Raw genomic sequence first — 15,150 nt, forward strand, 5'->3', positions numbered from 1 at the left:
GAATCGATGTTCTGAAAGCTGCTATCGATGTTGGCCGTTATTTCTGTAATATCGCTGACCAACGATACATCGTAGATTTTAAAAACATCGGTTGATTACAAAAAATCTATACACATAATCTTGAGTAATTAATAAACATATAATTTTTATTTATTTATTAATAACTTGTGAATATTTTATTCAACATTAAATACAGCAAGCTTTCAGCCGATAACTCCAATGGTTAGACACAAGTGTCCATCACTAAACAGCTGTTTTCAGCGGCCAGAAAGAAGCAGAGATCACACGCGTTTGGAGTTTGATTGTGGGAAATTCAATTTGTCAGTTAATTTCTTTCGGGTAAAGCTGGATTACTGAAGGAAAATACCAGGCTCACAGGCTTCAGGACTCATTGACCAGCTAGCAAGTTCAATAACAACTCTTTTTTAAAACCCGCTTACTTACCGACATACCAATTGCAGAAATGCCGCGACGCTATCAGAAAGCACTCAATTTGTCCAAACTCAGTGCCCAGGTCAAAATTAGTGATAATGAATCCGATGCCGAGGACGATTTTCCGCCGGATCAAGAAGCAGAGGATAACAATGAGCCAGATCATCTGCGCAGCATTTTGGAGAATGCACCGCATTTCTCCAAACCGGGCCTGAACACTGGAATGTTGGGCCAAATCTTGTACGATGAGGACGAGAATCGGAAGCAGGACTTGCCAAACTGCTCGGTGACAGTGCCGCTCCCCCTTTTTCTGGCCAAGGATGGACAGACGCCTCGGGAGGAAGCTTGCATCCAAAGGCCAGGCGCCTACGACGAATGGACACGAAGTTTGCATTTTCAAAAGGCAATATTTGATAAAAAGTTTAAAAATATGAGACAGCGCGAAAAAAAGCTGGAGCAAGGTGTTCACAGTGCAAGTCTGTTTGAGTTGGCTGAGCATATAGCCCGGCAGGAGAATTCCTTCTTCAGAGATAGCTACGATTACTACTACACAGGCGGAAACCTAAACACGTTGCCGTTTGAAGGAGGCGGCCATCTGGCCATGCATGTTAGTGGAACCAAGCTTAGAGACCTACACTTTTCCAGAGATTATGGTGAGGCGGAGTTTTGGCAGCCATTGCATTCGGCTCAGTTAGAGGAAGCCTCCAGCGAAGTGTTTGAACTTCTGCCACTGGACAATTTGAATCGTAGTCATATGTTCCTGGCACGGTTTCTGAACGAGGTTTCCCTATACCAACTTAAACGCAATGAGGAGCAGGATCCGGAAGATTACGAACTCATTCGCCATTGCATGTTTAGCGGTCAGGAAGCTCCATTTACAAGCGCTGCCCAATCGCTGGCCAATGCCAATAATTTGGCCCTAGCTAGCCAAGATCGCTCCTTACGCTTCATGGATATTTCGACACAACAGGATATAGCCAAGCTTGATGTTTGCTTACTAAAAGGACTGAAACAAACCACTAGTACCTGGGCACAATTAATGCCAGCAGATGGTAGCACCTTTCACTACCTAACACAGCCTGTTTTGCTTACCGTAGATGTGCGATGCAATCAGTCACTGAATCCGTGTTTTGCCAGCAGCGTTCACTCCAAAGCTTGCGAGAGGTTTTCCAGTTTGGCGAAAAGTGTGAATCCCAATCTTCTGTATGTGGCTAGTAACCACAAGCTGCACTGTTTGGACATCAGATGTTTGGGTAAAAAGCTGACCGATCGAGCTGTAGTAACCTGGACGCATCAGATGACCTTTCCTCCCACTTTTATTGACACATGCGTCCATCAGAACAGTGAATATATTGCTTTGGGTGGACACTTACCAAGTGATCTCCGTATTTGTGAGCTGCAAGGAGCTCAGGCTAAAAGTGTGGATGAAATGTTTTCGCCTGCAATACCCTTTGCGCCGCTAACCTTGGAAGAAGCATTAATAGATGCTCGCTTGGCAGGATTTGTTGATGTATATGCTGATCTGGCAGAGCGAGTAACGAGCTGCATGACAGGAATGCGATTTCTTCGCTTGGAAGAGGCAAGTGATGAAGCTTTTGCCCAGCTACTAACCACAAACAGCTTAGGAGATGTTTACTGCCAAAGATTAACACTAAGGGATGAAGATGAGCACGTCCAGGACATCAGAACCGGACTTCACACCACGGAAGCAATTCGCTACCTTGCCAATGCTGTACATGAACGCGTCCAACGCCAGAGCATACGCTGCACAGAAGTGCGGTCGATACCAGAAATAAGAGAGATTTTTCGAGATGCTACCAAAAGATCAAAACCTGATGAAAAACCCTTAATCGTAGAAGAGATCGAAATTGACTATGGAATAGAGGATACGGATGTTTCAGAAGACGAAAGCCTGGGTTCCGAAAAGGCAGAGAAAGATACTTCGAAATCCAAGAAAAATGATAAGAAAACATCTAAGAAGAAAACCAAGCAGAAACCAAAACGTCAACCGAAAAAGAAAGCTCCGAGAAACAGGAACGCTAAAAAGCAGAAGAGCATCAGTCGCGGTTCCTGGCAGAAATCCGCTTACCAGCTGTCCCACTACACGGACATGATGTCGATCCGTTTGCTGGACGTGTGGGATATGGAGGAGTACGATACCACACGAGACGTGACAAAAGAAATGTTTGAAGAGCGATTTAAGGAGAAGGAGCTGAAACCGGAACAACGGATGGCCAACTGGTTGGACCAATTACCCAGTCAAACAGGGCAGCCCACAGAGGACGAGGTGGCAGAGGGAAATCCCGACATGGTTCCTGGAACAAGTCTGCCCAAGATCTATGGCGCCACCACAGCGAACTACTCTATGATTCCAGCCCCCAACTCTGATAAGGACATGGCACAGCCCCTCCTGAGCCCCAAAAAGGAGTCGCCTTCTGCATTTAGGCACGAGTTTTCAATCTTGCTGCCCGGACAGAATACTATCATTGAGGACTACCATACTCCCCCGCCCGCTAAGAGGCAGAAGGTGAAGCACGTCATGGGTTTCTAGGTTAAGTTTAAGTTTAAGTTATAAATAAATAAATAGTAGATTAAATATATTAAATAAATATATAAATAATTAATACGTATTATAAATATTATTTAAGTATATTCCGCCAAACAAATTTAAAAACCTTTTTTTTTGTTAACTTAAAAAGGTCTAAAATAAAACTTGGAATATTGAGTTTTGCAGTCGACGTAACACACACACGTAGACTTCACATTTGCCCATCCCCAAAACTGTGCTGCATTTTATACTTGCCATTTTCGATTGATGTCACAGTTTGAGGATATATCTCCACCCAGATCGGGTTCGTAGGCTGGATTCACTATTCCCACAATGGGCTCGACCACAAAACGATCGTTCCTGCGTTTAAGGGAGTATCCCCCAGATCGTTTTGCCATATTGTGTTTATCTTGATCGCCATGCAGCATTATGTTTAGCCCTTATTTTTTCGACCACACTACACGACCGTTTGCAGAGTGCCGCAGATTTCGACTGATTTTCAATTAATTTGGGCAGTTTGCATTTAATTGATTCGATCTATCTATCGCTCATCGGCGCTCAGTGGGGCGTAAACGAGCCAAGGGTGACAATTTCATAGGAGTGGCCATAGATAGAATATATGCGTAGTATAGTTTAAGCTAAGCTCGGTGAGCTGAACGCCCAAAGCTTTTAGTTGAGGAAGATTATCTCGAACTAAATGCAGCAAACTATTGAATGCTATTGGCGAAACATTGGCATACTCACAGATACAATGCAAAAGCAAAAGTCGAATTTTTTGGGGTAAGTTCAGATTTAATCCATCAAAAACCCACGGAGCCCAAAATCTTATATTTGGAACATAGAAATTTATACACTGATAAGCAGATCACAACATATGTATATAACATAGATCGTTTGCATTGTATCGTATCGTATTGGTCAATCGTAAATATGTGACACATTTAAGATACAAAACTTTTTAGGAACTTTGCTTTCTACCAGTGCACAAATTTATCAAGCAGAGCTTAAAAATGAACAATCAATTGAAATGAAATATGAAAACCAATTGTCAGATTTAATTCGCCAATCATTAAATTAACTCTTTTAATCAGGCTCCACCCACAAGTAAATATAAAATAAGCGTCTGCGCACTAAAAAAAGTAGGCGAGGCGTAATGTTTCGACAACTTTGTTGCCAAAACATCGTCAGCAACATGTAGACTACAGCATGTCCTTTGACCACAAACTCCTTTTAGTTCAACTTGAAATACTGCTCGAGTAGGTTGTGTGCTCTTCGTGTTCCATATATTTTCCGTTTTTGTTACATTTTTCAAAAGCATTGTTAACTGGATAATAATGAACAACTTTTTGGAATATATTTCGGTGTGGCATTATTCCCGTAAGTTGTGGTTTATCATCAATTAAAGTTTACTTAAGAAAACATTCTTCATTTAAAATAAACAAACTTGTTTTAAATATAGCAATTGTATCTGAACGTAATTTTGTCGTAACCTAAATCCGCCTGATCCGCCCCTGAATAAATTTACGACTTGATTACGTGGACAAGAGCTCTACCCCCCGCACCGTGGATCCCGCTCTCACAGGTCCACAAAGGTACGATCTTTCACTCTCTCTCTCTCGTACTCTTTCACGTGGGGATGGAGGTGGAGCCCCCCTCTTGCTATAACTTGCCGGGTCTCTCCCTCTCTCAAGATTCCTACTCTTTTTATATATGGGTGCACCAAAAAAAAAAGTTTTGAGCATGGGCTAAAAAAAATGAAATGAAGTAGAAAAATTAATGAAAACTAATAATGCATTTTTTATTGCATATTTGTTTTATGACTGTACTAATAAGTTTTGTTGTTTCACTTGCGAAGTGGCACAAAAATGTTTCTGAGTGTAAGAGTAGTGGGTAGTAAAACAACGTCGGCGGCTTCGCTTCCATCATTTCTCGGCCGCACTTCGATCGAAACGGACGTGTTTCCACTTCTCCGCCGTTTGCTCGCGTGTTTTCTGCTTGTCGCCCGTCGCATCCGCCCCCGCCGCCCCTTCGCCGAAATCAAGTGATATCCGTTTTGTGGAAGACCAAAGGTATATTACCAGATATCAGATCGTAAATCGTGTGCTTGGCTTAGCGTAAACATCTTGGAGTTGTGCGCTCGCTCATTAAGAAATGAACATCGAGAAATCGAAAGAAAGCGTGTACTTTGCCATTGCTGTCGTGTCTCTTCCATTCATATTCAGTCCACGCCATCCCATACATCCATATGTATACACAAATATATATGTACATATGTATGTACATACGCCCCAAGAAAAACCGAACGATGGAGGAGAAGGAAGAGAGCTTATCGCTCCAAGTCCATAAAAATAAATATACAAAATATCGCCGGGTGGTCGCTAGCCTTAGTTTTTGTTGCCCTCGATCGGCTCAGGTCAGCAATTAGCATTTTCAATTCGGAAACGAGGAAAACTCCTGACGTGTCGCTTAGGACAAGATTTTCCAAAATATTTAGCGGCGGCCTGTAAATTGGATCGCTTACGGTAAACTTCGTACCGCCAGTTCACTGAACCTTTCATAAAAGACACACACAAAAAAGCTGAAACAAAACGATACGTGTGGAAACGAAGAAGCTGAATCGCCCAACAGGTTTTAAGGCCAAAAAGTGGACGCTCTGTACAGTGAAGCAGCTTAAGATACTATAAGATGTTTTCTGAAAGAAAATATATAATTTTGAAACATATTTCAAAGTGCGATTGGGATTATTAGCCATGTTACATAGGCTTATCTTATTTCATTATTCAAAGTCTAATTTCCTAGTTCCAGTGGATATATGCCACATTGTACTTATATGATATGCATATGAACTCATTAGAGTAATTAATCATTTTCCAGCTTAAGCAAGAAAGTACAACAAATGTGTGTTCATGTCTCTGAGATTTCACTGTATGAAGAAAAAGAAGCTGAAGCAAAAGAGAGCAGTTGCTGAGGAAGATCAAGAGATGTTAATGCCGATTTCACGTAATTGAGGCTTGACCATTGCCTTTCCATTAGTGAAAGTTTTTCAACTATATAACGTCCCACCATATTTTATTTTTTGTTTTCCTTATTAGTTTTTTTGCGGCCATTTGAATTTTATTTTTTGTGTCTTTTTTATATTTGGGTGACCTGGGCGCTTTCAAAACTTTCATTTAAACAGAAACACCCACCAACACCTAATTGGAAATGACCACGATGGACATTACGCATACGCCACCGCGTACGCGCAATAATTTCGGTTGGCTTTGGGTTTATGGCTTGCATAATCCCCTCCAGCTGGTTGAGATGGTCAAAGCTGGTTGGTCGAATGCGGCTCCCCACTCGAAAATGAATTGCACATTTGCATAATGACTAATTTTTGCTGTCCGCGCATCCCATTCGCAATCGCGGCGAATACCCCTCTTCATCCATACGATTTCAATTTCAACTTTACACTGTTGAGCAAACAACTGTTACACCTTTCCGGGTAATTGGTTTAAATTCATCATTTAACGCTTGTGCAACCCAAAAACGACGATTAAAACGAAGATGATGGAGAGCAGATGATAGTGAAGATGGATCTGGGTGTATAAAAGTGATGAACATCAATCCACGGAAGGCATTGGTGATTTGATTCAGTTTCGAGTTAGTGGATTTTATAGTCTGTAGTTTGAACTCAGTTCATTCCAAGGATATAATTCCGTAAATCTTAATCTCTTTATTTGGCTTATTACATTCCGTGTAGTCGAGTGAATAAACATGTTTCTGTTTTTTTGAAAGTCTCTGATGTGTTTGGTAATCAAGTTTGCCCATTTATCTTGCAGCCATGTCGAAATCCATTCTCGTTTTCTCGTGCCTTCTGCTGGTGGCCATCAGCAACAGCCTGGTCCAGGCTGAGGATCTGAAAGTGGACGTGATCAGCACGCCGGAGGTGTGCGAACAGAAGTCCAAGAATGGCGATTCCCTCACCATGCACTACACTGGAACTCTGCAGGCCGATGGCAAGAAGTTCGACTCAAGGTGAGTGGTTAATTAAAATTAAAATCGCCCCCTCTTTGTTATCAATCAAACAAATGAACAAAGCTAAATTCCACCTATAAAGTGTAATCTGGCGTTAAACAGCAGTGATTATTTCGCATTGCCTCAAAAATTTTGGCAGAATGTCAGAGTTCAGGATGAAATATTTTTAAAGCCGTCGTCGTCCGTAATCTGCACACACGCACAACCACACACACACACTCGCCTCCATTGGAGATGCAGATTAACATACTCGCAGATACATGTGTTTTCCGTATGGGATTAAAGCTGCTGGTGCTGCATAGTCAGTCTGTCGTCACGGCGACTCATTGCCGTAAATTAGACGCCAACTGATAAGCGATCTCATTGTTGCATTGTCGCTGCTGCTGCTGCTGTTGTTTTTGCTTCTGCTGCTGGTGCATTTTCCACGCCTGAATGCCCCCTTCCCTTCTTCCTGCTACCCATCTCAAACTCATTTCCCCGCTTTTTGTTTCATTTTTCTGTGGGTTATGGGCGTTTATTGTGACGTGGCCCTCAATTTTTGGCTTCATTAAGCAAAGAAAACGTTTTCCGTTTCGAATAAGGTTCTTGAAAACCATTTAAAAATATTAACCATTTGCAAGTCGTTTTCAAACCATAAGATTACCATAGTAATAACTTGAAAAGGAAATGATAAGGCCTTTAAACACACAAGACCCAGTGGAGCAACTTATTACCATACTATTTTTCTCATATTCAACCTTTGGCTTTCTTGTAATAAATCCTGTAAATTAAAGCCACGGCGTAACTTGAGTTGACAGCCCACGGATCCAAAGAAAAACCAATTAAATTCAAGGAAAAACCAAATTATTTCACATGTGTGGCAAATTAGCAACCCAAAGTGGGTGGTTTACTGCCGCCAAAAAAAGCAAAAAATCTTTTCGATGCGTGCAACCGTTTGGCAAGCGGTAAAACTCATTATCAGTGTTTTATAAATATCAGCTGGGGCAAAAACGTTGTCGATAAGCGACCTAAACTAGATTAACTAAACTGATATATTGTCCGTTGATTGCATATAAATAAAATATATACGTTGAGTGAGGGCATTACTACACAACTCGCTCGCAGTTATCAAATTTTGATTTAATTTTATGAGCAGAAAATTGTGTTTCTCGTAGGGGAAACGATTTCATAAACGTCTGACTGACCCCAGACTTTTGAATTGCACCCGCTTAACCCATTTTGTCATATGCTAAAATGGAAAACATTTCATTTTCCCATCCATCTCATTGGACATTTTGTGTCCTTTCACTGGACTAAGGCCTTACCTTGAGTTTTGGTAGACAAATTTTGGTTGCAAATTATGTGGAAGTTGCAAGCCCCACGTCACTCGTCGCTTTCTGGTCTTAAAAGTTTCGCAATTGCTGTTAAATTTGGCGTGGCAAAGTCTCTGTGAGGCAGTGGCAGTGGGGGAAGTGGAAGGAGCTGGCCAACTAACTAACTCAATCAGAGTGCGTCCCCTTTTGCTACCCTTGTTTTCTCTCTGGCTTGCCACCTGTTGCGCTGCGGCTTAAATGCCCTCGAACTTGACTAACAAACAAGGCACTTTGTGCCAGTCAAGTGCAGTCAAGGATGCCGACAGGCGTCCTCCTCATTCTTTGCCTTCTTCTCTGCTAAAAATCCTTTTCCAGCCATTTCTTGCCTCAAGCTGCGAACAGCTCCTGCTGCCACTTTTGGGTTTTAGGCCAAACAGTCTCCTTGCAGCGGAAATTAGCTGGCTGAAAGCCGGCTACACTCCGGCTATAATTAAGCCTTTGCCTGAAGAGCACCTGAAAAAATGGATTTTAAAACGAAGATGCTCCTGTAGAGAGATAAGTAGGAGGAGATTTTTTCTGCATTTGACGGTTCTGTCGATGGAATTTTCTTATTGAAATGCCAATCAAAATGGAAACTGTCCTAAGCACACAAGCATAAGGAAACAGAAAACGTATATACCCGTGTATACGTGCTTAATTGATATTGAAATGGATTACAACTTACTTGGGTGGCCATAAAAGAAACTCTACATTTCGGACAATTGCAAATATCTCATCTGCCCTACCTCCACATTCCATTTTATAACTAATTCAATAATGAGCAGGACCAGAGCTGGAGTCCTGTCACGTGCCTGCCGCCTATTAACTCCATTGTCCCTGGAAAAGGAGCCACATGGTGGAGGAGTCCATCATGTCTACCTGTCATAGCCAGTCCCGAGTCACGTGCAACCACAGTTTGTCAATGACTTTACTCCACTCCACATCTTCATTAGAGTTTCGCGGCGCCTCCTGTTTTTCTGGCAACAAGTTGAGCTCTACTTTTGACCCGCAGACCTTCTTTTGGCCGCATAAATTATGCAGCCTCTCGTCGCTATATTCTAATCAGCCTGACGCGTAACATGACTACACTACTCCCTTTCACCTTTTATGATATATGCCCCAACCCCCTCCACCCGAAGATTTTCATGTGCTGTGTCACTTTTCCGGGGAAATTAATTTGTTACTTGAGTTGCAGCAGCAAACTTGGTGATGTTTTCGCTTGAAGTTTCGCTGAAACAAAAGGGAAAGATTGTTGAAAGAAATGAAGGAATATTTCTGCTTAACAATAAAATTTGGTGGTTTCTAATAAAGTCAGGGCATTCGAAAGTACCTATACATATTTGGTGTTTGGGGTCAATTCACACCTCCATGCGACACTTTTGATGAACATGTTAATGGGCAATATTTAGTATGGGTGAAAGTTGAGCCAGCCCAATGATAAAGCCACAAATGGCAATGTCCGATGTTACAATGGAAATGTTTTAATTGATTTATTAATACCTTTTCTGTCAAATGCGTATTCAAAGCAAGCTTGGGATATATTTGTCGGGATTTTCTCTCAGTGCAAGCTGTAGTTTGAATATGAAAAGAGGAGTGGCTCTTTTGTTGGCATCCCCAAAAACATGTTTCACAAATTTTTGACAACGTAACGTTGGAGTAGCCATGAGGAGGAAATAAAGAGGAGCACAAGTCAGTTACCTGAAGCATCGGGCCATAACTTGCGATGTTGTCGCTTTTTCTGGCTGCCATGATTTGTATGTTCCAAGTGCAAAGTCCCCATTTATGTTGGCCTTTTCTTACCCATCCACATCCCAATTTTCCCCCCTTTGTGTCAACTCTGCTGCAGCAAGTGCAATTTAATGTCCAAAAGCAGAGTGCGTAAAAAATAAAAAAATAAAAATAGCAGCAACAAGAAATGCATCAAAGTGAAAGTTTTAGCTTACACTCTGGACAACCTTGAATGGGTTGGTGCTGGCCATGGTGGGGAAAATGGAAGTGCGAATGGGAATTGTAGTAGGAGTTGGAGTTGGTGGAGACCTTAAGCTCTGCTCGAGTGGCCACAGAAACCTTGACACCATTGGTGGCAAAACACTTGGAGGAGAGTGCAATTGTTGCGGAGTTGCGAACTCAGACTCCGGTAAATCTAAAGCTCATTACCATGTGGATGCAATCAAGTGCGGCTGCTTCTGCAACTGCAACAGCCGTCTGACTTTTATGGCAACTCTTGCCTCGAATGTATATTTTACTCGGCTCGCGCGTCAGACACATTTGTAGATAGTTTAAATAATTAATGAGCTTCAACGGTTGCAATTCTTATTTTCCACAATTTACAGCAGCCTTTTTTCGGGGTTGAGTGGTACGTGATGCCGCCAGCTGGGGCATAAATTTGGGTGTCCTTAGAGGTACTTGTCCCGACACTGGAAAAAACTGTTTGCGCCTTTATAAAACTTGAAACATATTATAAGTATGGTACATTTTTAGTGGGAAGATTAAATTTTCATTGCTTAGTTTTCATATTTTCCGAACTAATTTGTATTCAGGATTTATATTATTGGTTTGGAACCATAAACTCAGTTGTTTTCTTCCAGTGCTGGGGTGCAAACTTATTCAAACTTTAGACTTTTTGTGTGAATTGTTCGCACGTTGACCAGTCCCGCCGAGAGAAATTCTGGGGCCAGAGGTCCTGCCGGAGTCCTTGTTCTCTGGTGCACGTTAATCGCAACTTGTCGCCCCAATGGGGAGGTATCCGTAAGCGGAAGGTAACGGAATTGCGGTTGCATATTTGATTTTATAACTTTTCTTGGCCGGACACATAAAACGAGGTCATCAAGGGATCCACCCAAAAGGATTCAATTTGATTGGATTGAATGTGTCTGAAGTCTTCGGAGTGACGTGGTATGATTTCGGGTGGCCATATCCCACCACCCAAAAATCACCCAGCACACCCACCGAAAGCCACCCGTGGTGCGGAATCACGTAGAACGGCAAACGGATGTTTGGGCGCCCATTCAGCTGCATTTTAAATTATGCGATGCGTTGGGACTTGGCTCGCAATTCGCAGATACAGATACAGATAGCAACACGGATTCGAATTGGGATTCGGTTAAAAAAGGCACGGCAGGAATGAAATCGAAACTTATTAAATATTTAGCAAGTGGATGAATGAGTTTACATTTTTTGCTTGACTTTATGATAATGCGCTGGCCATAAAGCCAAAATGTAAAACGAAGAACCCCACACATGTATGTACATATGTGCCCCCCTGCCAGCAGACCCCCATCCTTTTCCCTCTCTAGACCACAATCTAAGCCCCATCGGAGATGAGCTGGTAAAACCTGCGAATCGCTTGCAAAATATCCATGAATTTTCCGTTTGATATTTGCAACTGATTACTGCAACTGCAAGTGCAATTGCAACTGCAACTTGTTTGCCCACCTGCGAGTGAATTCAGGTCCGATCTCAGCTGACCTTTTGTTTGTCTTGCCCGGTAATTTATAAATATTTGATTGCCTCAGGGGGACAAACAGGACGAAGGACACGGAAGTCCGACGGGGAGAGGGGAGGGTGCTCAACTGTGCTGACTGAAACAATCAACACGTTTAAACGATTTCATTAATTTATTTACGACTCGGCAGCTCCGTTTTTTTAAACGGTTTCCCAATTAAAGTTGTGGGTTGTATGGCGGTTTAAAGGGTTTAATGGTGATATTTTACGGAAAATCATTACAGCTAATTATCATTTACTAAAGGATATAATTCATTTTTAATTCAAATCAGTTAAAGCTAATTTACATATATGCAGTTTTTTCGTAGAACCTTATACACTTACAAAATAAATAACCCATAAGCGTTCAATACTGTACAATAAATAAACATGAGGGGCTTGAAGTAAGCCACGGAAATCGCATAAATTAGCGAGGATTCAGGAGTAAGAACTCCAAGGATACACAAAAGGAAAGGAGACTCCATAAAATGTTTCACATATTGTGCTAGATATTCATGGAAAATAATGCAATAAAAATTCACAGCCACAGACGGCGACAACGAAATAAAGACAAGCCACCAAGGTGTCTTAGATGCCGCGTAATCCCCGGAAAACCCAACCTAAACACACATAGGACATGCGGAATCTCAAGTGTGGGTGGGCGTGGTGCTGTACAAATTTTTTACGCTTTTTTATTTCATCTGGAGATTTGCACTTGAGCGAAAGCCGGCGACAAAAAAAAAAAAAGCAGCGACGACGACACTTTGGTTACGCTCCAGAGTAACACTTAACCGCTCTGAATGTGAATGTTTGTTTTTCTGGCCTTTTTTTCTTGTTTTTGGGCCCGGTTGGGTGGATTATTCAGCGGCAATCCACAATCTACAATCCGCTTGCCACTTGCCGCACCTCCACTTGCCACTTGCTACTTGCCACTTGCCCCATCATCGTTGTGACTTGAACTGGAATTTGAAACAACAGCCGGAGCATGTAAAAATGTTTTGCAAAATGCCCAGGAGATGCACATAAAATATTTAACAGACAAGCCCTAGAACTTTTCCCAACCACCCATGTGGGTGACTCCTCCTGGTTAATCATTTGTTTCCTTTTCCCCAGCCTCAAGTGCAATAATCTGTCTCGGTTCCATTTAAGCGGGGATCCCCAACAAGTTAAGGCAACAATTTCCATTTTTCCCGCGCCTCTTGAAAACCCAACAGCCGCCAAAGCAACTTTCTTAACAAACAGCAATAATAATATAATGATGAACAACAGGAGAGTTTTTGAAAAGAAAAAAGCAAGCAAACTTTTCCTGCAGTCAGCAGGCCCAAGCGACACATTTCAATTGCCAAGTTCAGATCTCTGGAGGGTTAACAAAGTTAAACAACATTTCAGCTACCTCTAAATGTTGGCAAATTTAAAAAAAAAAATCTTTTTAAATTTACATAATAATAGGTTTTTGTAGGAGAACTGGTAATTTGCAGCCTTAGATAATTAATGCATTAATGCAACAAACATTTTGACCAGTTTAAATATTCAAAAAATTATTTCATTTTACGGAAGTAAGATGTACTTGTATTTATATAGACCTTAATCATCATAAACTACACACCTTGTGTTTTATATACATATATACATATGTATATCACTGTGACTTAGCTAATGGAAAGGGCAGCATCCCAAACTGAATTAAAGCCCATAAGCATGTTGGCCTATAAACGCCATTTTACAACGTGTTTATGGCTCTATTTGCGATGTTCCCCAACCTCTTTAGCAACCCTGAGCCACTGCGAATCCATTTCTATATATCATAATCATCTCGAAATGGAAATGGGCTGCAACTGTGCCACATCATACATCAAGCTCAAGGCGCGACATTCTCATGCATACCTGAGCAGCTCCACTGCCTTTATCCCCCCTTTTACGCTTAGCAAATTAAAGTAAACTCGCTTAGCGGTGCCATCAAATAAATAATTTTTATAGACTGCAAACAAAAAAAAAGTTATATAAAAAAGAGAGCAGTCATAAAGAAATGATGAATTGTTTCGATTTAAGGCTGCCACCAGTCCACAACACCTGTAAACACTTGAAACTTTGTGGCCAACAAGCGTCTAACAATTTGCATCTCGCACGTTTTTGTTCTCATTTTTTTGCAGCTTCGACCGCGACCAGCCCTTCACATTCCAATTGGGCGCCGGCCAGGTGATTAAGGGTTGGGATCAGGGTCTGCTGAACATGTGCGTGGGTAAGTGCCGAACAAAAAGTGCTTTGCGATAAGTGTAAACTAAATTGGAGTTTGCTTTGAAATGCAGGTGAGAAGCGCAAGCTGACCATTCCTCCCCAGCTGGGCTACGGTGACCAGGGTGCCGGCAACGTGATCCCACCCAAGGCCACCCTTCTCTTCGACGTGGAGCTGATCAACATCGGCAACGCCCCGCCCACCACCAACGTGTTCAAGGAGATCGACGATAACGCCGACAAGCAGCTGAGTCGCGAAGAGGTAATCGTCTATGTATGGATCGCACTTTTGTTATATATACATGTCTCTCTACACTGAAATATCCGTTGGACGTGGGAACAGTTACTAACCCTAAGGCAAAATATCACTACACTTTCTGTAGATTAGAGCAATAATTCAACTATTTCCATAAGTAAGAACTAATTTGTGGTATTGTTTATGCGCTACAGGTCAGCGAGTATCTGAAGAAGCAGATGACCGCCGTGGAGGGACAGGATTCCGATGAGCTGAAGAACATGCTGGCTGAGAACGACAAGCTTGTGGAGGAGATCTTCCAGCACGAGGATAAGGACAAGAACGGCTTCATCTCGCACGAGGAGTTCTCCGGACCCAAACACGACGAGCTGTAGTGCTCAATCATGGGGCCAACAGCGAAGGGACACGAGTGCTTAAGTTATATAAAACCCAAATATATACACAAAACTAAAACATATACAACAGATGAGGCGCCAGCCGAGCAATAAATCGAGTGCAACTAATGCTTCCCGATGTCATTTTGTATATAGCATACATATCAGCATCTAAACACCAACACATTAGTGGAGTGCATTATTAGTTTGTGTGTCTGTCCCCCGGTACTAGACGTAGTTTAAATTATGTACAATCTGCGAGAGAATGAACATCATTTTTATATACATTTATAGGTTGTTATATATTTTGTGTCGTCTGCGGGTGGTGACGATTTTTAGACCCATCGTAAAGATAATATTCATATCGTATATTTGTAAATCAGACACACGCTCAAGACGAAGTCAATTGAAACACTTTAAATTGAATAAAGAATTGCTATCAATAATTTAACAAGACGCCACAGTTGTTTTTCTAAT

At 41.8% G+C, this 15,150-nt stretch overlaps 3 protein-coding genes across 4 annotated transcripts; 2 read left to right on the forward strand and 1 right to left on the reverse strand.

Moving 5' to 3' along the window:
- The first annotated feature begins 251 nt into the window (after window positions 1-251).
- Window positions 252-3,181, forward strand: LOC6530618. The gene is made up of 2 exons (XM_002091495.4): window positions 252-402; window positions 462-3,181. The coding sequence occupies exon 2, from the start codon at window positions 464-466 to the stop codon at window positions 2,981-2,983; it is 2,520 nt and encodes an 839-aa protein (XP_002091531.1). The 5' UTR covers window positions 252-402; window positions 462-463; the 3' UTR covers window positions 2,984-3,181.
- A 44-nt stretch (window positions 3,182-3,225) lies between these two features.
- On the reverse strand, window positions 3,226-3,488 carry LOC120321043. Its single transcript, XM_039372308.2, has one exon. It carries the CDS (start codon window positions 3,406-3,408, stop codon window positions 3,226-3,228), a length of 183 nt encoding a protein of 60 aa, XP_039228242.1. The 5' UTR covers window positions 3,409-3,488.
- A 1,403-nt stretch (window positions 3,489-4,891) lies between these two features.
- Window positions 4,892-15,129, forward strand: LOC6530619 (FK506-binding protein 2). Of its 2 annotated transcripts, XM_015197238.2 has the most exons (5): window positions 4,892-5,049; window positions 6,802-6,997; window positions 13,962-14,050; window positions 14,118-14,317; window positions 14,494-15,129. In XM_015197238.2, exons 2-5 carry the CDS (start codon window positions 6,804-6,806, stop codon window positions 14,671-14,673), a joined length of 663 nt encoding a protein of 220 aa, XP_015052724.1. In that variant the 5' UTR covers window positions 4,892-5,049; window positions 6,802-6,803; the 3' UTR covers window positions 14,674-15,129. The 2 variants fall into 2 exon arrangements, with proteins under 2 accessions (XP_015052724.1, XP_002091532.2); XM_002091496.3 differs by lacking the exon at window positions 4,892-5,049 and having other exon boundaries at window positions 14,118-14,305.
- The last annotated feature ends 21 nt before the right edge of the window (window positions 15,130-15,150 follow it).

Source organism: Drosophila yakuba, chromosome 2R (genome assembly GCF_016746365.2).
Source record: "Drosophila yakuba strain Tai18E2 chromosome 2R, Prin_Dyak_Tai18E2_2.1, whole genome shotgun sequence".
Taxonomy (NCBI): Eukaryota; Metazoa; Arthropoda; class Insecta; order Diptera; family Drosophilidae; genus Drosophila; species Drosophila yakuba.

What these genes read in the sequence shown, in the direction of transcription:
- LOC6530618 (XM_002091495.4), top strand. Translation starts at nt 464, where the DNA reads ATGCCGCGACGCTATCAGAAAGCACTCAATTTGTCCAAACTCAGTGCC.
- LOC120321043 (XM_039372308.2), bottom strand. Translation starts at nt 3,408, where the DNA reads ATGCTGCATGGCGATCAAGATAAACACAATATGGCAAAACGATCTGGG.
- LOC6530619 (XM_015197238.2), top strand. Translation starts at nt 6,804, where the DNA reads ATGTCGAAATCCATTCTCGTTTTCTCGTGCCTTCTGCTGGTGGCCATC. An exon ending in GGCAAGAAGTTCGACTCAAG is followed by an intron (nt 6,998 to 13,961) that starts GTGAGTGGTTAA and finishes ATTTTTTTGCAG; the next exon opens with CTTCGACCGCGACCAGCCCT. An exon ending in TCTGCTGAACATGTGCGTGG is followed by an intron (nt 14,051 to 14,117) that starts GTAAGTGCCGAA and finishes TTTGAAATGCAG; the next exon opens with GTGAGAAGCGCAAGCTGACC.